The 23,388-nt window shown below is 39.8% G+C and overlaps 2 protein-coding genes across 2 annotated transcripts in view; one reads left to right on the top strand and one right to left on the bottom strand.

Annotated features, from left to right (window-relative positions):
- The first annotated feature begins 1,011 nt into the window (after positions 1-1,011).
- On the top strand, positions 1,012-5,573 carry DTNBP1 (dystrobrevin binding protein 1). The gene is made up of 2 exons (XM_009588017.1): positions 1,012-1,153; positions 4,664-5,573. The coding sequence occupies exons 1-2, from the start codon at positions 1,024-1,026 to the stop codon at positions 4,909-4,911; spliced, it is 378 nt and encodes a 125-aa protein (XP_009586312.1). The 5' UTR covers positions 1,012-1,023; the 3' UTR covers positions 4,912-5,573.
- Positions 5,574-7,188: 1,615 nt separating this feature from the next.
- The window catches only part of JARID2 (jumonji, AT rich interactive domain 2), a 50,523-nt gene continuing 34,323 nt past the window's right edge, over positions 7,189-23,388 (bottom strand). The window contains 6 exon segments of the mRNA XM_009588016.1: positions 7,189-8,178; positions 10,389-10,496; positions 12,056-12,239; positions 14,290-14,420; positions 20,702-20,884; positions 21,735-21,840. Coding sequence (XP_009586311.1) covers positions 8,002-8,178; positions 10,389-10,496; positions 12,056-12,239; positions 14,290-14,420; positions 20,702-20,884; positions 21,735-21,840 — 889 coding nt within the window. The 3' untranslated portion in view covers positions 7,189-8,001.

Genomic DNA, 23,388 nt, shown 5'->3' with positions numbered 1-23,388 from the left:
GACTACTTAGGCTAAAAGTGGACATTGTCACAGCCTAGTTAGTGCTGGTACATGGCTCTGTTAGAAGATTAGAATACCTAACTTTCTGAACTTCAGCTTTGCAGTATAATGCAGAACCCGTGTATATCAAAGAAACTGATTTTATGAAAGATTTGATCCTGCAGCTATAGTATATTTGGGAAAAAACCCAACAATCAAATGATAGGATTTCATCTCAGTTCACATATGAAGGCTTTTAATAGTGTAATTATTAAATTTAGATAACCCATTAAACTGTTCATTATAATATTTGATGTTATACATGCAGCAACTGGACTTAAATCTGAGTACCCCTGAACTTACTTGTTCTATTTGTATGCTTTATTGTTCGAGGAGGAAGATGCTCATGCATAATTCCCCTGTGAATTGTTGGTATAATATTAACAATAGTAAGTAGTCTGCTTGAGTAATTAATCATGTGAAATCCCTATGCTGAGAGAAGATAGTGGGTATCAGCCTAGGTTTTACATACTACTGTCATTTATTAGACTGATTGATTGAATGAGGAGGAAGAATGGCTGCTCTCTGTTAACATTAATCCTTATTTCTGAATTTTCATGTCCCTTTGTGTATTGACATGTGATTGTGTGTTTAAATGTGTTTGTTTTTCTCTAAAGAGACTTCTAGTTGAGAGCATAGGAAAGGAGTGTTGCAAAATGGAAAGTTTCAATCTTTGCCCCTGAGCCCCATCCTAGTATATTTCTGACAATGCTCTTGCTATAAATATTGTTGCTAAAAATGTTTTGGTTTACAAAAACAGTAATGGACCTTAGTTTCACAACAAAGATTACACAGACTACTGTTGGATTTGGGCTGAGATTGCTGCTGAGCAGCTCCTGTGGGTCTGCTCCTTCCATATCTCGTTTAATTATTACTAATGCGTACAATTATAGCAGCTATTGAAGCCTTTATAGGTAATAACATCATGTAGCTGACTATCAGTTTGCTGATTGCACTACTTTTACTACAGAACCAATTGGAAGTATGTCTTCCATGGAGGTGAACGTGGACATGCTGGAGCAGATGGACCTAATGGACATGTCTGACCAAGAAGCACTTGATGTCTTCTTAAACTCAGGAGGCGAAGACAATAATATGCTTTCTCCCATGCTGGGTATGATACTAGTAATGACAGAGTGCTTAGAGACAAAGTGATAAATCACTGGAATTGCTCTAATTTCTAATGGATTATGTTATCTCATAAAACATTACACTTTATGTAGATCGAATATTTTTCATTAGTGGTTTTCAAAACATTAACATTTAGTTGCAGTACAAGAGAGCTTGCTGCAAAACTACTTGATATTTCTGGACTGTCTCTTTTTTCATCTAGTTGCTACAGCTTCGTGTTGTATTTGTCACGGTATGGATAGGTGATGTGTTACATACTGCTTTTAAAGTGCATTTTTCTCTGTATAAAGTTAATAGAGGACATTTTAACAAACATCAACAGAAAGTTTGCAGTAGTTAGGTTTTTATTTTTAAGACTGCTTTCTCAGAATTTATCCTGAATTTTGGCATTTTGAAGTAAATCTGGACCTGTTGTATAGTGCAAGATCTTCAGTGAGAGATATTCAGAGACATGGTTCAACGTAGCAGTTCATATATGTAAAACATGACAATGTTCTGGAAGCTTCTAAATAGCGATTCTGATACCGCAGTTCTTTCATGTAGCCTTCTTACTGCTAGTAATGTTAGTTAAATTGGATTAAATTAATCTTAATCCAACATTTTGTTTATGTGTTCTGATGAACAAAACCAGATTTACATTTTGGCAAGTTGCAGCATGATGAGGGATCTACTTAAAGCAGGTAATTAGTAATCCTCGATACTTCATCCACGAGGGAAGTGTGCTTTCTTCATTAAAAACTTATTTTAGTACAAAAATGCCTTTTCCCAAAAGCGCCAAAATAACTTTTCTTGGGGGAGATGATGAAGCTCCTTTAAATGCACTTAGATTTCTTTTGAAAATACAGGTTGAAATATTTTTATGAAACTACATACAGCGAAGAAACAGTGTACTTTAAATTCTGTCCCATGTTTTGAGATATGTAATGAAAAATGTTAATAATAACCTGGGGTAATTTTCTTCCTCCCTATGTAAAGGTGATTATTACTTGCTGTGAACATGAAAAGCTTACGGTAAGTAGTCAAGGCACACTTGACTACTGAAGTTTTTTGTGTTTTATTGCAAAAACTAAATTCAGATGGCTGGTTTTGGATGGGCATCCAATTCATGCATTATCAAAGTTGATCATTGTTTGAGCATGCAAGTAGTTGCAGAATCTAGGACTGTTTTCCCCTTGCTGGGTCTTTGGCAGATGTCGGACCAAGAAGCTTCATGTCTTAACAACAAACAGTGGTGGTGTTGTGGATTATCTAAGGGAGTGTAGAAATTACTAGGTGTGGTTGATTTTTCCTAAATAGATGTAAAACTTATTAGCCTCTGAAAAAAGGATATAATTTATTTTGGGCTATAATGTAAGTATTACAGTGTGTACATAGAAATAGTGTATATATATTTATTATATATATGCACATACACTGTAATATAATGTACCAGTGCTATAATGTTCTAGCACTGTAACCTTAATGCAGAGGTTGGACAGGCTTGCAGCAAAACTTACTTCTCTACAGTTACTACTACTACTACTACAATGTAACAGTCTTCTGAATCTTACTGTTGTGGTTCCAGAGGATTCCTTTCCCTCTGAATTGGAAGGGATTTTTGTGCTTGCTTTAAGGGCCTTGCACCCTAGTATCAAGCCAAATACACAACAGTCTTCATTCTCAGAAAAATGAGGTGGCTTAAAGATAACTCTTCATTTTGCTGTCAGCAGAGAACTGGGTTGGTCAGGGCAAGATTTATTTCACAATTTTACTGAACTCCACAGGTAAATTATTTTAGTAACCGGTAAAAATTACAATCAGCTCAAGACATTAAAATGTTTTCAGATTCGTCTTGCTATAAACATTGCCAGCTCACTGGTTTTGCAACATTTCGTGATAGTAAGTTGAACTGAAAAATGTACTCGCCTCTGCCACTCCAGAAAACTCCTCCTCTGTGTGTGTTGTGTAAATTAATCTAATGCATGCTGGTGTGCCCAACGTGAAGACAGGTGTCTTCTAAAACATCTTCCTAGTATCACTTGTGTTCAGTAGAAGTTCATGTACTACCCGCAGAAGCAACTCAGTAGACCTGCTAGACATCCTGGACTGACACAGTCGGTTGGAGCAGCAGTGTGCTTTCAGTCCAGGCAGGTTGGTTGGCTGTCGGAGTTGTGAATGTTGTACCAGATGTTTATCAACTTGTGCTTAAACTGGAGACCTGCTGAGGGCACGTTTCCCCCTGGAGTTCCTGGGTCCCAGAGAAGCTAAGACAGTGTCATGTGCAGGGCTATTTGCTGTCCAAGTTTAGGTCCAGAACTTAAGATTGCAGCTAGTCAGGGCAAGAAGTGCGCCTGAGCAACAGTGTCGAGTACAACAAGCTTCTGTTGCCTCCAGATGCTGTTATGACTGTTTTCTTGTTAAAATTTAACTCAAATACTTGGTAAGACGATGGGGACCAGTCTTAGGGCAATGTAGTGTGCTCAGCAGCCAGCCTTAGCAGAGGAAGGGTGTAGCGATCAATTCATTTCCATCTGACCCTCTTGAAACCTTTTTATATAAAATCCCACAGGATTTTTAAGAGTATTTTCTCACTAAGGTTACTCAGTGCTGAAGCTGGGAGCCCCAACTGTGGAGAAACCCTTGTTAGGTGTAGTAGGGAAGGAAAAAAGGGCTTTATTTGGCAGATCACATACAGTGTTTAGATGTTTTCCTATTTTTCCTTCTTATTTACTGCCAGGAAGTGCCCAGAGAAGAGGGTCTAAGATAATTTTGAAATCTGAACTCTCAAATTGTAAGCAAACACCATTACACTGAACTTGCTTAGAAGTCGTCTTTTTGCATAGGATATGGAGGAAGCATAGTCTTAAAATCCCATTCCTGTGCACTTGAGCTATGGCATAGCTTTACCAGAGGAATTCTTTCATGCTGTGGGCAAGAATTTGTTTTGCTTCTGCATCTTGATTTTTAGTCAAAACTGGAGATTACTATTATTGCCTATCTCCCGGTTATTATTTTTTTAACTTCACCCAGGTTTATTTGTGTCATTCTGTGGGACAGAGTTTGTCTGGAGGATTTTCCTGTTGGTGATGATTCTCAGCACATGCTGAAGTCTGAATGGACTTTATCAGAGTCAGGGTTAGGAGGATTAAGTGGTCTTGGCTAACAGGCAAACTGGCCATCAGCTATGTCTCTTAACAGAGTCAGGACTTAATACTCCTGCAATCTTGCCTTGTTTGATCTCAAGCGTTAGCCATACTAGAACGAGCGAGACGCACACACCATCAGAAACAGATTAAAACCAGCCTGTGGCTTGTATTTGAGATCAACTTGAGAAAAGCCAAAAGGCAGCTGTGTGTTCTGGGAGGGTCTTTTAATGGCATTTTGCAAAAGAAGCAAAACAGCCCGAATGCAACTCATTAACCAGCGTTGGGCTCAGTTAATATACTGACTTCTCAACCCACTTGCTGAGCCACAGCTTGATTTTTGTTGTCGTTGTTCTTTTTCCAACTGTAAGGGCCTGACTCCAACACCTATGTGAATGAGATAAGTCTTCAAGTTCCGAGCCAGTCTGAATTACGGCACAAACTGTCTTCGCTGTCGTCAACCTGTACCGATTCTGCCAGCCAAGATGCAAGTGAAGGAGAGTCTCCAGTTATTCAGTCTGATGAAGAGGAAGTTCAAGTGGACACTGCTCTTGCTGCTGTAACTGAAAGAAAGGGTGCTTCAGATGTTAGTGACGAAAGTGACTCTCAAACTATTTGAATCTTAAACCCATATCCTTTAAGAATGACTTCTGAATGAATGAACGAACAAGTGAATGAAGAGCTTGCCTGTGTAACAATTTGCTAACCAAGCGTAACAGCCAGATCTTTTTACTTAGTAATACCGCCTTTTTACAAAATTGCCAGTCATGTGGAGGTTGGTTTTTAAAAAAAAGAAATGCCTAAAGCACACACACTTTAACAGTAGTATTGGGGCTCAGGGGAGCAGTAAAACTGTTGTATATACTATGTATAAGAGAATTAAAGGGGAAAGATTCAAGTTACTTTGACCACTAATCTTTAAATGGCTGACTGGAAATACTTAGAGTTGATGTATAATGCTGAACCCAAATTGTTCCTTGCATGTTTTCAGCTGCTGCAACTGAAGATTTAAGATCCAAACCAAACCAAAAAGTTCTTTTCTACTCTTTACTACCTACTGTCTGCCTACTGCCTTTGTCTACTAATGCAGCAATGTCTACTCTCTCACACTTCTTATTCAGGACCAACTTAGTTACCATAGGTGTTAAGGAAAAAAAAAAAGAAACTGAAAAGGAGGAGAGATGCATATTGAAATGTTACACTCCTCGTGGAACAGATATCTTAGCACTGTATAAACTTACTCCTCTTCCGAGATAAAATAAAGTATTTCTATCCCAACCATGTCTTTTACTTGATTACCCAAATATTTTATCCATGACAGTGAACAGAGGAGACTAATTCAGAAAAAAATGGTTATTTATATTGAGCACCAGTGTAATTTAGTTTTCCATGGTAACATCGGTTTGACTACACTGATGCAAGCCAGCAATTTAAGGGAAATAAATGAATGAATTATAAATTCAGTGCGTACATTTTACAAACCTTAGGACCTATAGTCATAATCATCTCACTGCCATTTTTATCTGCAGTCATTTTTCTCTCTAAACTTGAGGTCTGAACATGTCTAACACCTGTTTCTTGTCAAGTCTCACACTCTATTTGCAGGGATCTGCTCTTTGAGAAGGCTCCTGGCTCCTGCTCTTCATGCACGGAGGGAAGGAATGTAATCAGAAACAGCGTAAGTAAAAGGATGAGCTGTGATGTAGATCCCTTCCAAAGACCTGCCCTGACAAAGCTAGTGGTTGGGAATGGGCACCTCCTGCTGCTAGCCAGCTGGGAAGTGGCTGGTTTCCTTAAGGATTCACGCTATCTCCTGTTACTTGAGAAAGTGTTTCCTGACCCCTCTTTGGGAAATGAAAGCTAGAAGCTGACTACCTACAATTAGATATTTACTATTTAACAAGGCGTCTGTTGAAAGAAGTTTTTCTTTAAGGAGCTTACTTTACTCACTTCCCAGAAGACAAACAAAATGTCCAAAAAAGTTTTGTTTTTTTATTAAACCTCGTAGTACAAACCTGGAAAGTAAACAAAAAACTGGCAATAAACAACATGAAGTCCTTCCTTACAAGGAAAGAGAGCAGAGCAGCGCTAATAAATTAAATGTCAAACTGTAAGCCATAGTCAGAAGTTTACTGTCAAGAGGGAAAAGTACACAGCAAGGCCATAAAAACCAGACAACCACATTTGAAAACACTTGACTCTGTTTATGTTATTGTTAAATATTCCAAAACAGTTCAGTCTTCTGCAACAACAACCAACAAATTGTATTATAGGACTTTCCTGACAGTCACCACTGGCAAGCTCAGTGCAATATGGGTAGCTACGGTATTGTTGAATTCAATTACGAAACAAAACAGTTTGTGAAAACATTTTCCCTTTTTTATTCCACACATACTGTACACACAACCAGAAAAGGGCAACAGCTACTCCATTATTATTTTTTGTTGTTGTTCAGTGATGTAAGCAGCACTTATAAATGTTACAAGAAAAACCCTGTAAGCATCCAATCCAACCGATGAAGAAAGTGAAACGTAAGGCTTTTCTTCATCTTGTCTCTTCGCCATCCCTCCCCCCACCCCAAGAAAAGGCTCAAGTATTTAAAAAAATTTACAGGCATATGTACAAAAGGTGTGATTTTTTTTTTTTTGTTACAACATGAAGAGAAAAAATAGACAAGATGAAAGCAAATGCATTTTCACATTCAAAAGAAATACGCAGACCTGCTAGTGGCTCTAAATGTGATCATATAATGAAACAAATTCAAAACAAAAATTAATGCTTGACTGTGTAAAGGTGTGAAAAACAGCAGTGGAATGGAAATGGAATGTTAGAAAGATTGCACGTCTATGACAAAAGAAGCACTTATGGCTTTAATCACTTTTTTTTTTTTTTTTTTTTTTTTTTAAAGGATGCTATTGAAGGGTTTTTGATAAAGTAGCCAACAGCACCAAAAAATAACAGAATGGATTTCCTAATGAAATCAGGCACAGTTTTCCCTCACATGACTCCTCAAGGCAGGCAGTCTTTTTTCCACCTTTTTTTTTTTTTTTTAAATTTTTATTTTTCCCCCTCAAAACAGATGCATAGTGATGTGCTGGTAAAAGAGAACATACTCCAAATCTCCTCCTTTTGCCTACAGTTAGGAAACAAAGTCCATCTTCAGCTGCCATAACCTCCCAAAGAAAGTGTGTATTCTCCAATTTAAAAAATTACAAAACTCATCTTGCTGTGACAGAATAAAAGACAGCCAAAGTAAAGCAATTTCTTTCAAGTTTTTGTCTCCTATCCTTTTTCTCTCTAGAAAAATCTGCTCACATGACTGGAGAACAAATTATAAAACACATCAAACTTTAACCTATTCAAAAAATGGGTTAAAAGCCTTTTTTCACAGTTACCAAAAAGGCTTTTTATTTTTTCAGCCATAGGGACAATACAAATTAATATTTTATCAGCCCCTTGCCGGTTTTAAAACAGTGAACATACGGCAGTTTAAAAAAATCAGACTGCTGTATCTATCTATTCTAAGTACAAAAAAAAATTCAACAGTTTAATGCTAAAACAAAATTAGTTCTCTAAAACCAGAAGAAAATCTTCTTTAGAGCTAGTGCAAAGACAGCTTGTATTCTACAGCAAGTACTCCAAACTATGGTATAATAATTACAAAAAATATATATAAATTGACAAAATGAGAGTGTTGGCATCTTCAGGATTAACTTGAAGCACTTTTGGATGAACTGGAGGATGAAAGCCTAGATGATGGCACGTCAACTGTCGCTCTCTTACGAGGTCCTCTTTTTGGTGTAGGCTTGCTGATACAGTTCTCAATGCTGCCATTTTTACCAGATACTTTTCCACAGATTTGATTGACTAGACTGATTATTTGTTCCTGTTCAGGAGTGGGAAAAACAGAACACAAATTAGCATCTGCTCTTTCTCCAGTCACTTCTGATGGACAGAGATGTAGTGCTGCCTTTTTGACTGAAAGCACTTAACTGGGGGGGGGAGAAGGAGGGAGGAATCTATATATTCACAAACTATGCAGAAGCTTGGCTCATATACCACTTATTCACAACCAGGAGTTTTGTAAAAAGTACTGTGTAGTAGTCCAAATACTGCCCTTGCTGAAGCTTCCCCCCTCCAAACTTAAAGACAGTAATCCGCAGAACTTGAAACGTCTGAGCTCTGGCCGCTAAGCAAGAGTAAAGAAGCTGGGCTGCAAGGTTACTTCACTAGGCTCAGAAATGTTTTTCAGAAACAATTTAAAACCCACTGCTGAACAAAGTTATAAATGCCATAAATTTAAGTCCACAGTAACATTGCTTATAATTTACTAAATATTTCTTTAAAACTAAGAAAAAGATTCCACTTTTTCCTTATGACATTGTTGTCATTGGTTCCGGGATGCTACTTCAGTTTAATGCTTTTTAGAATGTCCAAGTGCTCTGAGCCCATGCATAGAGAAAGCCGGCTTGCTGCCACGCAGAAAAAGGGCTACAGGTCCATGGCACTATGATGAGCAAGAGACAGGAATCCTTGAACTGCACATCAAAGTGTCTTGGCTACAATGCCACTCCTAATTCCGTTACGTTCAGGGATTTGATGACGTTTTGGGGAGGGGGTGGGGGGGAGTTTTCTGAACTGGCTGTCCCAGCCTAGTAAGAATGTTGAGAAGTTATTTTTGTGCGAAGTTGAAACAGCCTCTTAAAGTCTACCTAACAGTTAAATGGATTTGACAAATGGCATTTGACATACAGGTTCTCTCTCTCCCTATTCACAGCCCTCAGAAAAAATTCTGTAATAATAACCAGGCATGCAGTTAGCATCTTTCAGAAATGTAGAAACTTTGTGACTGCATCTTTCAGAAATGTAGAAACTTTGTGACAGTTTTTTACATTTGGAAAAAAATAATCATCCAGTATTGAAGGAGAGGTTTTCTTCCCTTTCCCAACGCAGCCTAAAATACCTACTTTGTAAATTATAAAACCTAGCAAAAACAATTACTGTATGTGATTCTGCTGGAAAGGGTGGCTTTGAAAACCTCAATAGAACTAACAGAGCTGTGAAAACACAGGATGTAAGGGACTGAATAATCTCAAGAATAAGAGAAATACATTAGAATTTCTGAATAACTTCCTGAAACTCTTCGGTGTTTATCACATTACAAAGGCAGTTTCACTGTTGTTTGGGCTTCTTAGGTTGTACTTGTTTCTATCTTCAGTCCCTGATACCAGAACAGAGTCTACAATTAAAAATGAACAAAGCTGCAAGGGCATGATTTGCCCCAGACTTACTTTGACCCTTTTGGATTTCCCCCCATACCTCTATGCGCATACTGCACATACTTCTCAGAAACTGCTGAGAAGCCCATTGCAAAAAGCTACTTGTACCAGCACTGATCTCTAAGAGCTGATTTTGTAATTTCTCTCACTGCTTCACTATCCACAGCTCGGGCTAACAGTAAAATGCTCCCCCACTCTCTGTTCCCCACCCATCCCCTCACACACCCTGGCTGTCCACAAATGGAGCTAACTAGACAGGCAAAAAGGCATTACTTGACTGCACTGCAGTGTAGCATTAGCCCAGAACCCAGGCACAGTCCTGAATCACCAACTTGAGTTCTGTGATCATTCATCGTCACATTGAGCCATTCAGCCATTACTGGACCTCTCATCTACAAGTACTCTACAAGTTTGCCTTAAAGAAAGTTCAGGCTGGACTGGAGTAAGTCAGCGTGAACTTTCAGTTACCAACAGAGAGACGTTATCCTAAAGCACAGAAGTTATCATAAATTAACCAGTCAAAGCCTCACGTTCTACAGCATCCCAAAGCATTAAAGCATTAAATGGTTTCTGTGTTCTGTAACACATATTCATGTGTTTATGCTTCAAGCAGTTTATGCTTCAGGTTTCATCTTTGCAATCATGTTTCCCTCTACTTCTTTTACTTAGCTCATAATAAAGTGCCTTCTTCCCACACCAAAAAAAAAAAATAAGGCACAGTTTCCTGAGGTCTCGGTAGGACAAAGGCAGAGCTAAGTCTAGTCCCAAGTTTTCAGTATCAAAGCTCACCAGCATCACAAAGCTATAGCGTACAGACCTCATCATAACGGTACATCATTTTCAGTCCCCGACAAGACTTCTGTTTTTCCACATGCCGCAGGGCACACTCCAAGCAGAAGACAACATTTTCATTCTCCTGTACAACCTATAAAAATGCAGAGGCGGGGGAACAGAGAAGTGCAGTAAGCTCCAAATTGTAGCCGTGTTACACACACAATATTTCCCATTGCAATGTGTGACTTACTAAACCTGTATTTTACTACAAGTTAGTGGAAGGAGGCATAAACAAGAAGCATTACACATTGTGAAATGATTCAGAATGTGTAAGAAGAAGAAAGTACATATCCCTTTTTGAGTGCTAACGTTGGCAAATACACACAATTTTAAAAAACCCCACCAATAGTAATGAAGGCCAAAACCAAATAACGATATATGCATAAAGCTTTATTGGTATCTAATATGTAGCCTAAAGTTTTCCTGAAAGCAGCTGTTTCCCATTACTTTAAATGCTGTCTTGAATACGGATAAAATCAGAAGCTTAGCCACAGGATTCCTCAGCTACCGTCTCATTCTGCAGAGGTCACATTTGCTCAGCTGGCTACCTGCCAAGCCTACACACTCAGCTTGGAATTTGACAACCAAGTTGACTTTCTGTCCCGTGTTACTGTTAAGAACGACAAGGAAAAATCCTTCCCTCAGTTACACTTACTCCAGAGCAAACAGACCAGAATTAAGAGTTTTTGGTTGACTGGTTTTTTAAACAAACTCATTTTAAAGTTACTGCAAACTAGTCCTGCTTAAACATGTCTTAGCTGCTCAGTGGTCTAAAGACATGTATAAACTCAGCATATTCCATCCTAGGGAGGGAAACAGCTACATCTCATCATTTAACAGTTACATTGTATTTCTATCAAAAACCTAACATTTATAACCAAAAAAACCCTAAAGATGTCAGAAAAAAGGACTGAATATGGACTCACACGCACTGTATTATGTTTATTTAAATACCTGATCTTGGAATTAAGTGGTACATAAGGTTGTGGGAAGGGCTTCTGGTATTTTTATATAAATTGCTGTATTTCTAGGTCTCCTGCATACAGCTAAAAACCTGAAAGTGTCACCACAGTGGTCAGCACACCTTCAAAAGCCAGTAGGCAATTATTTCTAAAAAGAGAGAAAGTTTATGGGCATGACTTCTATTTTTGAACAGACAGGTTGGCAAACAGCATCTTAGCTTGATAGATAGGACACATCTACCCTGCAATTTGGCTTGCAGGGAAACTGCCGCAGCATGGGCTGTAGCTGCATGCCTGAGACTCGGGGCACATATTCGAGTTGCTAGCTCATCCCCAGAACTGTTCTGCTATAACTTACTACTACTGGCAACATGCAGGTATCATCTGCGTTACCCCTCCTAATGCAATGCAGACATGCTTATGGGCATCCGAGGCTGGCTGAGTGACTAGTTTATCCCTTCCTTACAGGGGGAGGGAAGCTACCCGACACTAACTGTTGTCTTCTGCGTTGTCACCGCTGCCCAAGGCGATAAATGTTTTGACGTGAACCAAATCAACATCTCCGTGTGTTGCGTGGAGTACGTGGGATGACTGTAGTCACGTGCTGTTTCTCAAATGCTTATAGTCCATTACAGTACGTTAGAACAGGGGGGACAGTACACCAGCAGTGGCAAAGGATTTTACTCACCATGGAAAGATAGCACAGGTGCTGACAAATCTGACATCTCCTCTCTGACGTTTCTAACTGCAACCACTTTCGAGGCTTTTTCTTTCCATCCATCCCCGTGCTGCTGCTGTCATGGCTGCCATAGCGTGCTGAAGAATGGAGACCTGCCTCGTAAAGCTGCCGCCGCTGCCTCAGCTCCGTGTCCCTGTGAATGTTTTATGCAATTAGACATTGGCATCGCCTCATACCACCACAAAGCCATGTATAATCACCCTTTTACCATGATCATCACTGAAACCTTAGCTCCACACAGCAAAGCCCTGAGTGTTGTTGGAGGTTGGTGCCATTCCCTACGCATGGTGAGAGACAGCCAGCACCACAGAATCGCTGCCTAATTGCAAAAGCTATCTCCGGAATTTAACAGCGACCACTGTATCAAGCCAGTGGTTCTCAAACTGCTCCACAGAGAACTGGGGACTGCTGAGTACTTCCTGGAGGTCGATGGTTGCTCGGGGCCATGTGGAGAGCCAGGAGATGTGGCTAACATGACTGTCATTCCTGAAGTTGCCAAAAGCCACCTTGAGGAGGAGGAGCCGTTGCTGTCAGGAGTAACATAGCCACCTTCATCAGGAGGCAGAGATGAACCAAGGACCTGCTGCCGTGAGGTGCTTCAAGCAGGAAAGGGGGAGCAGGGCAAGTGATTGTGCCAAAAGACGAAGATCTTGCTGTACACCCAGGGGAAAAAGATGATGTCAATTAAGAGTAAAGACTAAGCCCTCTAGTTGCCCTTCACCTACGGCGTCCGCAAGGTGGACAATACTTCCTATGCTGAACTATACAGCATTAGGAGAGCAGGTCAGGCTGGAGCTGAGTGGAAGACAGCAAGCGTGAAGTGAGCTGAGCAGATGGAAGGGGAGAATAAAAAGCTCACCACCAGACACAGCTGAAGATGGGTGGAGAGCCAAGCTAAGCAAATGGCACGGGCAAACTGAGCAACCAAGGCAGATCAGGAGAGGAGGCAGCAAAAGACACAGAACAAACAAGCAAAACAAAACAAAGGAAAAAACATATGGTACAGTTTTCCACTTTGGCTGTTTTTTTCAGGTTTTGTTGTTTGGGATTTTGTTTTACATAAGCAGCCACAGGAAGGACCGATATCCTCCAGAGAATTCCAACCTAAGCATAAGAACAAGTTTGAGAACCACTCTGATAGAGGTCAATGTGATGGTCTAACAGCAAGCACCAACATTTCTGTTTCACCTTTCGCACTTGCAGACTTTTCCTCTTCAAGGAAAAAAAAAATGCACTTGGAAGTGATTATTCCCACAGGGGAACCAGCTGCAGGTAAAGCAGTCAGCACACCTCTTTGTATTTCTTTCTGAACACTAAAACAACACATGGGCTGTTTTCCCCTTCAATATGTCACTGGAAATTTTCCAAATGAACATGCTAGTTAGTTAAATACAGTTTGTAGATTCCATTCATCAAAACTTTCTTGACATCTCGAGTACCAGTTGTCACAAACTTGAAAGATATGTAGCAACTACATGGTAGGGAACAAAAGAGAAGATCATTACACAGGAAGCCAGGCAACATTATATTTTCTTTTTTTACCTATCTTAAGAGAACCCCTAAACATGTTTCCTCAATACTGGAGAGAAAATGGAGTGTGAAGTTTTTTTTCTTTAAAACATTCCAAGTTCTAATGCAAGATGCATTAGCACCCATGCATAAGCTGCTCACTTATTCAGTGGTTTAAATCAAGACAACTTTCTGTATACAAAGTACCTTCTATAACTGCAGTATAACAATCTTGATGCTGAAGACAAGGGTTCCTGGTGCAAAACCCATTACAGGCATGGATTGACAGTGGCTACTGATGCCAAGAGGTTGAAAAACTGAAGAAAGGTATTTAACCACTTGGCACCATGTAGCTCACCTAACACATCAGGAAATCTTGACTCTCAGCACCAAGAATCAACAAAATAAAAACCCAAGGCAAACTAGTTTTAATTCTTTGATGGTGCCCAAAGTAGGGAATTCTTAGAGTAAGACATCCTAACCACGGGCACTCTCACATCAAGTACAGCCAAGGAAACTGTTGCTTCCACATGTGGCTGTCTTCAAGTATGTTTGCTGGGCTTTTGCTTGGTTAAGTAGGTGAAAGACATGCATCTGAAATGGTTACTTACGTCATCCACCTCTGGAGTCTGTCAATGAAAAAAAATAGGTACAACAGGCCCCCAATTCGTTACCTGAGCTCTCCAAGAAGTGATGATATCGTACTCAGAGTCGGTCCGTTTTCCTTTTTTGCTTCTGCTGTTGCAATCTGATAAAGCAACTTTTCCATTGAAAATGGTTTGGCTATACGTCGTCTCTTCATTTCCTGGGACAGAAATTGCCAAATTAGTCCTTAGGCAAATTTGAAAATAAAAAGTTATATGAAGAATGAATTCACTGTAGCAGAAGGTATCCTTTTAAAACAACCAAAAGTAAGAGCCTTCTATAGGCCAAATTAAACAAAGTATTTATGTTCCTAACTTACATCCAGCACCTAACTTCACACTGAAATAAATGCTGATTATAAATCAGTCCTTTCAGTGGAAAGCCAGGTGCCCAAGTGCTTTATTAAATTGGGTCTTTCTGTTGAAAGGACTATGAAAGATTTTCTGCACGTGCTTTAGGTGAACCAATGCGACAGAAAAAAACTCAAAAGCCTAAACCAAACGCATGCTACCACAGTCACAAGCAACTGCTTTCTCGCAGAATACCCTACTGCCTGTTATATCTAACATTCATTTTTGTTCAAAGTCACCAGTAGAGAGCAAAAAAGTATCTGCAATGCATGATGGCATATATGGCAAGAAATCAACCTGTATGCTATCTTTTCTTAATATGCTTTACTGTGAAATTTAATGCAGAGAAAAGATATATCAAAGTCTGATATACAAAGAGAATGAAGCAAAATGCAAATATTCCAGCATCACCTTTCAGGTATACCCTTTTTTCAAAAAAGAAAATTAAACTTAATCAGTGGAAAAGACAAGGACAGGAGAGATGTCAAGAAAATGAAAAAAATAAAAAGAAGGATGCCCAGGCATAGATTAGCATGCAGTTCACTGAAGTGAAGGAACCAACAAACACCTCAAAATTCTCTCCCGAAAAATTCATTTTTCCAGTGGAGGCCAAGAGGAGTAACCCAATCACTTAAGCTCAGTAATACACTATTGGCGTGCTCAGCTATCCAGTAAGATCTAGCCTTCTGACCTGCTTGAAGCCCAGGACTGCTGTTATTTTGCATCTTTTGAAATGTCAAAAAGACAGTAACTAGCAAAACAGGCAGGTGTCAGGGAAAAGAGAGAACAGGCAAAAAGAGGGGGTTTCAGTTCTGCTCAGTTTTGCCTGTTACCGGTTCCTCTCTATGTAAGCTTTTAAAGCTACGTCTTTCATTCCTGTCAATATGAACCAACTGATTTTGGTAGCTTAAACCCTTTCGATAATTCTTACGTAGGCAAATTCCTTGATTTACTGTGCAGTTGGGGAAAAGTCTAGAGTTTTCTCAGTGTCTGAAGAAGTATGTTTTGTTATAGAGTCAGAGAGTTTTCAAATGATGCTAACATTAGATCGTAATGTGAAGGTGCCATTTTGGTTAGGAGTTAAGCCCACCAAATACCTACTCGGCACAAACAAAACCGAAGATTCATCTTTAACCTTGTTTTTTTTTCACTCTGTTTTGTAACCCTAATTATATGTTCTTGGTATTTCTTTTATCAGAACCAATATATCATAAAATTCATCATTTTTAATAGCACTGATTGCATGCATTGAAGTGATAACTAATATATGTATCATAAAATGGATTAGTAACCTTTGCTGACCAAAAAGCGTTCAAAAGAGGGTCACAGGTAAGAAGCGCGGTCTTCAGAAGGTTCTGCTGGAGACTGCCTGGGGCCAGAACAGCTGCACTTTTAGGAGTGGTATGAGAAGTTTTGTTGCATGTTAGATTTGCTTTGCATATTGTCTGAGGCTGCATAAGAACAGCCACTCCAAGCCAGACCAAAAGCCCGCACAGGCAACACACGCAGCCAGGATAAAAGGCCACAGTGGGTGGCTAGAGAAAAAAGCGAGGTACGCTCCTGCTGGCTGGCAGCTCAGGGACCTCCTGAGCCCGAGACGGGTCTGTGCTACATTTAGCACAACTCACTGGATCGTGCATTTATCTGAATTTCTGAATCCGTGTACATTTTTTTCTTCCATGCAGTACTGAAATACACAGATAAGTATTTTAAAACAGACTTTTGTTTGCTTTTGACCTACTGCCTAATAATTTCTTTTAATGACACGTTTTTCAATGTTACGAGAGACAGCAAACGTTCATATTATAATTATCATCACCCTGCCACTTGTGATCCGATCTTACTATCGTCTATGTCTCTCAGTCATTAATTTTCCAGGATGAGTAGTCCTCATATTTAATGCAGAAGCTAATTCATACCTTTAATCATCATTCTCTGCTGTGCTTTTTCTAGTTCCTCTATATTCCTTTTGCAATCAGGGACTCAGAATTGCACAAGTATTCAAGCCATGGCCATACCAAGAGCCCACACAGTGCCATAGCAATGTTTCTGCTTTGTTCTCTATTCTCTCCTTGCAATTCCTAACATTCAAGATCTCTTTTTAAACCTCTCCAGAGCACTTGGCTGGCAGCTCCATAGGAATCCAAAGACCTCTTTTCCCAGTAGCAAGAGCTCGTTCAGAGCCCATCGCTGTGTCTGTCAAATTAGGATTATTTTTTACTCCTGAGTCATTTAAAATTTATCAACCCATTTTCTCACTCAGATCACAAATCTTTCTGTAACACCTCATAGCTTTCATTTTTGCTATCATTACCTATATCCTCTGTATAAAGGATTAGTTTTGCTATTCACTTCCCTTTCTAGTTTATTTATGGATATGTTGAACTGTACTGGTCTTAGTAAAAATTCCTGAGGAACGCAGAAAGAGACCTCCTTTCATGATAAAAACTGACCATTTGTTCTCATCCTCTGCTTCTCTTTAAATCAGCTATTTTTTTGGTGCGTGAACTTTCCCCCTCAACCCATGGCAGGTTAATTTCTTTAAGAGCCTTTTCTGAGGAACCTTGCCAAAAGTCTTCCAGAAATGCTCACAGACTGTCAGCTGGATCTCTTTGGCCATACATCCTTCCAAGAGTTTCAAGGCCTAAGGGCCATGACCTCGCTGCAAAAGCCGTGTTGATTGCCCTGGTCTCATTCTTTTCTACATTTATTTTTTCTTTTGGCCTTTAGCAAGATGTTCTTCGAAATCTTTTTTTGGTCTGCATTTGTGTGTGTTCACATGCGTCTTGCTAGAGTGCTTGTTTTATTTGCATTTTCATCTTCTGGACACAAAAGGGATTTTTTGGTCTCATTTCAAACAGACTCCTTTCTCCTGGTGTTTAGCCATGCCAAGTTTAGTGGGGGTTTGCCTTTTGAAATTTTTTTTTTTGCTAGGCAATGTGCATGTGTTGTGAGCCTCTAACGCGGCATCTTTAAACAATTTCTACACTGCACGCGAACACTTAACCCTTCTTTCTGCATTCTCAATTTAACAAGCTTCCTTGGTATTAATGCGAGGCTGTCTTTTGAAATGAAACACCATAGTAGTGAGTATTTTGCGTTTTACTGCTCTTTCAAGGTTCTTAATCTCTGCTCGCCATCACAGCGCAGCTATTTGATAGTGTTTTTAACTGGGCTCCACCATTGCCGAGAAGCGAGGCAAGTTTCTTCTCACGTGGATTTCCTGACTGGCTGCTCCCTGAAGCCATTTTGGTTCTGGCATCACACACCAACACAACCACTATCCAGCTAGGGGGAGGAGACCAGCATTTCCCATTATCGTCGTATGTCCTGTCCTTGCAGCCTCTCTCATCTCCTTTAGTGTAACACAGGATACGTCTACACACCATCCAGCATGGCAAAGCAGGAGGAGTGGATGTGCAGAGCGATACAGTTGATGCTGAGGACCCAAACATCCACAGGATGTGTGTGTGTAAAGCCGATGGCTTTACTTCAGGGCAGTCTAGCCTCGTGCTGTGGCCACACCACCACCAGTGTTTGGAGGACATCAGGTACACTTCTGGAGCGCCTCTTCCCATTTGGTTTCATCTGAAAGCAACTCAGTCTGCTCAGGCTAAGACAGCTCTGTGACAGGAACCAAGGAATCGTAACTGTGGCATTTTAAAGGCACGTTCCTCACCCAAACTAAAACTTGGGGGGGATATTTATAAAGCCCCTGCCAGCATCTTGGCTGGACAGTCAGGAGCACAGTGCTAACACCATGCTTTTCCTCTTTAGGATGGGAAGATCAGTGCACAGGGGTTTTGTCACTGGTGACAGAGTTAAACCTGGCTTATTTGACCGTAAGCTCTCTTCTGTGTGCAACAGTGCTGCTCCAACTGGATGACTAACTCCATCTTTCCTGTGTACTACTTCTTCTTGTATTACGGTACCGGCCGAGTCTCTTCTTTCCACCAAGTTTCTGGTAGGCCCTATACCACCAAAGCCCTCCTTTAAAACCAGACATTCCTTCTTATTTCCAAACCTCTAGACCAGAGTGCAGTCATTTAGTCCAATATTCTGTTTTCCTGTTTCCTAAGTGAGTTTTACTGACTTTGCCCAATGCCTTATTCGAGGACATAGAGTTACCCCTTGCCATTCCAAACACAAACTCTTCCACCACACCTGTAAACCTTCTCCTCATTCTTAGTTTAAAATTTCAAGAGCTCTTAGGGTGTTTTTTAAAAGCCAGCAACCTGGTTCCACATATGGTTTAGGTGAAACCTCTCTGTCCCTTTACACAGGCTTTATACAAACTCCTTTATTCCAACAATTATCCCAACTCCTTATAAACCAAAATCAATGCAATTTCAGATGCAGAATTTCGTTTTTCTGTATATTAAAGGAGATTGAGCAGTCATTCAATACATGAAATGAAACAACATTGTTTAGTAATATAAAGAGAGTCACTATAAAAAATCAGGTCACCGTTATCACAGAGTGAAAACAAAGTTAATGGCTGAAAACTGTCAATATTGCTGTCGAGAATGGACAGACAGGAAGGTACAGTTGTTTGTCAGAGAGTTCTTTAACAGTTCAAAAGGGGAATCTTGCTTGTTACACAGAACTTCTCACAACTTCTGAAAAGCATAATCCCAGCCAGCCTTTGAAAATGGCGAAGTGCCTTGTCAAAGTGAAGAAACCAAGGAAGAATTTCCAAAATTTAAGGGAGTTATGAACATAGGATAGTTTGAGGAAAGAAGAGGGGAAAGGAAAAAACAGAGGGAAAAGAACAATGCAGTAGGTGTTTCCAGAGTTATTTTGATATAAACATATATCTGTGGTTCTTGTAAAGTCTGAGAGCTGTGACTTCACTTTCCAAGGTTATCTAGATTGGAATCTGCTGGATTTTCAGTCAGCTTATATTTACCCAGTGCAAAGCTCTTACAAATTAATCAAAAGAAACTGTTCTTCAGAATTTGAGGCACCAAGAAGAGCTTTTTAATTGCTGCATAGTGATTTCTGTCTCTTACAGAAGTGGCATTTTCACAATATCAAACAAGTGTTCAGTAGATCAATAAATACAGCATATGGAGTTCATATAACTGTGTACCTTCAGACAGAAAAGGTTAGCTCAGGATTCTCATTCCTCACCTACACACACATACAATTCCCACCTTCCCCCAAAATAAATCTGTAATAAAATAACCTTTTATTTCAAACTAAGTTAATATACAGTTAGTATAACCAGGCTGGAAGAATTCCATTAACCCTAAAGAACCAAAGCCTAACTGTGGACATACTACATTTAATTACTTACTAACCACTTGGTCTGAAGCTGTAAATGATAATTTACTAGTGGCTTAGCTATAAAAACACTACCAAAATAGCATCTGTAACCCATTTGAGAAGGTTGGGAACACAATTAGTGACATATATTCTTTGTCCAAGAACAGAGAAATGTAGCCAAAATCATGATGATTGGGCAATTCACCTGTTTGTTTCTGCAGACAACCTGCCTCAGTTGTGTGAAAAGAGAACGGGAAGTTTGTTTTATTTACAGCTTAGTATCGGATGGGCTGGTCAGTGAACCTAAGGATTTTCAAGTCGATTAAAATTGAAATTGCCCTGATCAACAGCTTTTCCTGAACGAAAGGGCAGAGAAAGACAAGCAATACAGCTGTGAGTATTAATTGACTCTGCCTATCATAGGAGCTAACAAGCACAGTTATTCAGATATTTGCACCTGAGATTCTAATGGTTCTAGAAAACATCACTTAAAAAAAAATCAGTAAGCATAATACAATATATTATCATTAGCTCCGCAGGAATTTTTGAAAAGCTTCCTCACAAACTGGTCTGCAGGCATAACAATCTTCTGAATTTTTCAAATATACAGAAGTTTTTAGCTATCAATTATTACCTCTGTTGCTTTTCTGAAAACAGTGGATCATCTTATGCCTTGCAGAACTTTTTCTTTTTTTTATTTAATAGTCCACAAAAATAGACGTAGTTATACATCTCACAATACTATCAATCCTGGAATGTCTGGTTTGCTGTCATTTCAGATGGCAGGGCCGTGAATCCATTTTAACGCCTTTTCTCAACTTACCTTGGCTGTTTTAAAACCCATACTTGTCCACTGGGTGGTAGCAAAGTGCACTGTTTCAGAAACACTATAGCCACAACACACTTTAGACACAAAGGATCCAGGAAAACAGACAACAAACTGCCCGCTCTGCTGTACAGTACGGTGCACCCTGATCCCCTCCTTACACAAGATTTCTGGGGAGATCTAGAAAGACATAAAAGCAAAACAAAAAAAAAAGAAAAAAAAGAAAAAAAAATGAGAACTTTCTTTTATAGTTAGATTCCCTTCCTTGCTGGGTACTGCCACATGCTACTTCTTGTGGAGAAAAGCTGTGCTCTGCTCACATCCCAGCTCTGTTTGCTTTCTCTCTTCCCTTCTGCACATGCTGAAGCTTAGTGTTTGGAGTGAGAATTACAGAATTGGCTCTTTTGAAACCAACAGTTTAAACTTTCACTTGCCAAACAATCTCAAACACAAAGCCTCAAAACAATAAAGAAAAAGTAACGCTGGCCATTCATTTTTCCATCTAGATCTTTTCAGACCTGGCACTGAATCCACCTTGCTACTGCACTTCTGTTAGAGATGTTATAGATGGATAGCTGAGGGAGTTCTTTTTGTTGTGGGCTCCCAAATTTATACTTAAATGCACTAAATGGAAATTGTTGTCCACAAAATAAAAAGGGAGCCAAAAATACTTTGAAATCCTTTGAAGTATCAGGCTTCTCATATCCATGCTGGCATCATAAAATGTCAATCATGGCAGATTAATTGATTACAAAACAGTCTCTTTGTGAGGTTAAATACATTATGGACAGTATTAAAAATGGACATTTATTGCACTGTCACATTTATTTTTATTGCAACATTTTAACATGTGAGCCTTGTTAGGAAAATGCCATGTGGGTAAACACTGGAAGTAGAAAGTAGCCAGATTTTAACAACAGCCTCTGCATCATTGTAGTGTAAGACAAAACCAAAATAATTCCCCAAACAACCAGCCTTCTGATTAGCCTTGGGTGCTCAAATGGGAATACCTCTCCCAGTGTTAACCTACCATTACATTACTTTCAAGCATTTCCAGCCCTGGAGTGCCATTGGCTTGCAGCAGGGTATGTACCACATCATCAAGTTTGTTCTCCTCCGCAGGAGGAATGCAATACCTGTTGTTTTGTCAGAGGAAAAGAGAAAGATTTACTGTGAAATAAATAATGGTCCACAGCTACACAGTAACAGGCAATTCAGACCAGGACATTGATTAAAAGAAAGAAATTAAACACAGGCTTTCCCCGCACAGTTCTTTTTGGTAAAACACTGAGGATTCATGGAAAGCTGTTTATTTAGACTCAGTCTGATGGTATTCACTAGATGCCAAAGGACACAAAATCCCCAAAACAGAAATGTGAAAACTCAGTGCTCAGAGGAGAGAAATTAGCAATAGAATGATGTTCATTTTAAGGGCACCAAAACAACTAATTACAGGCAGAAATTTGCATCTCATGAGCACCAATATATGTTCTATTATCTTTATCATAAATGGTTGTATTTATTACCTGTGCATCAACCAAAGGATCTTTTTATTTAATAACGTTTTCTGTTCGTAACAATCAAGAAATCACAAATCACCTTTACTATTAGTACACAAAGTAGCCTAAGACCTTCTTGCCTTGCTTACTAAACAAATCCCACATCCCTCCTTTCCCTTGCAACAAAAGAAAGACCTAAGAGCAGCCAAAGCAGCAAAAGAGATTTAAAACTCTGCTGGGTATATACGGAGTTGTACATCCTCCTCTCCTTTAGAAGCCAAGGAAGCAGCTGTCCTCTCTGTGCTCATTGCCAGCAATGCTCCCTACATAGAAGTGACAAGAAATAACGTAGGAGTCTCAGGTCTTAGCTTCACACATCCAGAGAACTGCTATTTTGCTGGATGCGGGGAGGCGATATGGTGACAATTACTGCTACTCTTGCTTGCACCCTGCCAGAAGGGTAATGGTTTATGTCCACCCAGGAGATACCTGTTCCCAAGATCTGGTAGTTGGTATCTAACGACTGTGAACTGAGCAGCGCAGCTTGGTGGGAAACACAGTGCAAATCCTGGGATTCCCAAACCTGCCTTGAGTTGCTGCCATGCTAAGCTTTATCCATGACATTACTTTATTTCGATTTGTTATGCTCAGGCAAATGAAAAGCATCTCCAGATTTATCATGACTTATCTCAGTTCACTTTAAGCAATGAGACCTCAATCTGGAGCCCATCCGCGCCCAAGCCAGACACACGCACGCACACAGATGTTTTTCCAAACTTGGCAACAGGGGAAGAGAAAGAATCTGGAAAGATTTTGGGGAAAGGGTGCAGTTTTCTTGTCATCCATCCAGTCTCTCCACCAATTTCATAAAGCGTTCTGCTGGCCTTACGGGCCTTGTCAAGATATTTGCTTACGATATGCGCTAATCTTAACTCCGTATGCATCATACAGAGTTATCCTGCTTGATTAGTCTGTAGGAGGCTGTGCTTCCTATGATTTGAACATCTCGCTACTGTTCACTGTACTCATGATGACTTTGATTTGTCTTTGTTGATCTTCAAGCCAAGAACCAGAAGAGATGACAATATCTACTTGTACAGCTAATTGTAGCCACAATAAGGGCTCTAATGAGCTGGTTGCCCAGGTGTACATAGACTGTCTCCTCACATATACATTGTCAACGAT

This window comes from Fulmarus glacialis, unplaced genomic scaffold (genome assembly GCF_000690835.1).
Source record: "Fulmarus glacialis isolate BGI_N327 unplaced genomic scaffold, ASM69083v1 scaffold27311, whole genome shotgun sequence".
Lineage (NCBI taxonomy): Eukaryota > Metazoa > Chordata > Aves > Procellariiformes > Procellariidae > Fulmarus > Fulmarus glacialis.
Note: the sequence above shows the minus strand (reverse complement) of the source record. Positions and strands in the feature narration are given on the sequence as shown.

What these genes read in the sequence shown, in the direction of transcription:
- DTNBP1 (XM_009588017.1), top strand. Translation starts at nt 1,024, where the DNA reads ATGTCTTCCATGGAGGTGAACGTGGACATGCTGGAGCAGATGGACCTA. An exon ending in TATGCTTTCTCCCATGCTGG is followed by an intron (nt 1,154 to 4,663) that starts GTATGATACTAG and finishes TCCAACTGTAAG; the next exon opens with GGCCTGACTCCAACACCTAT.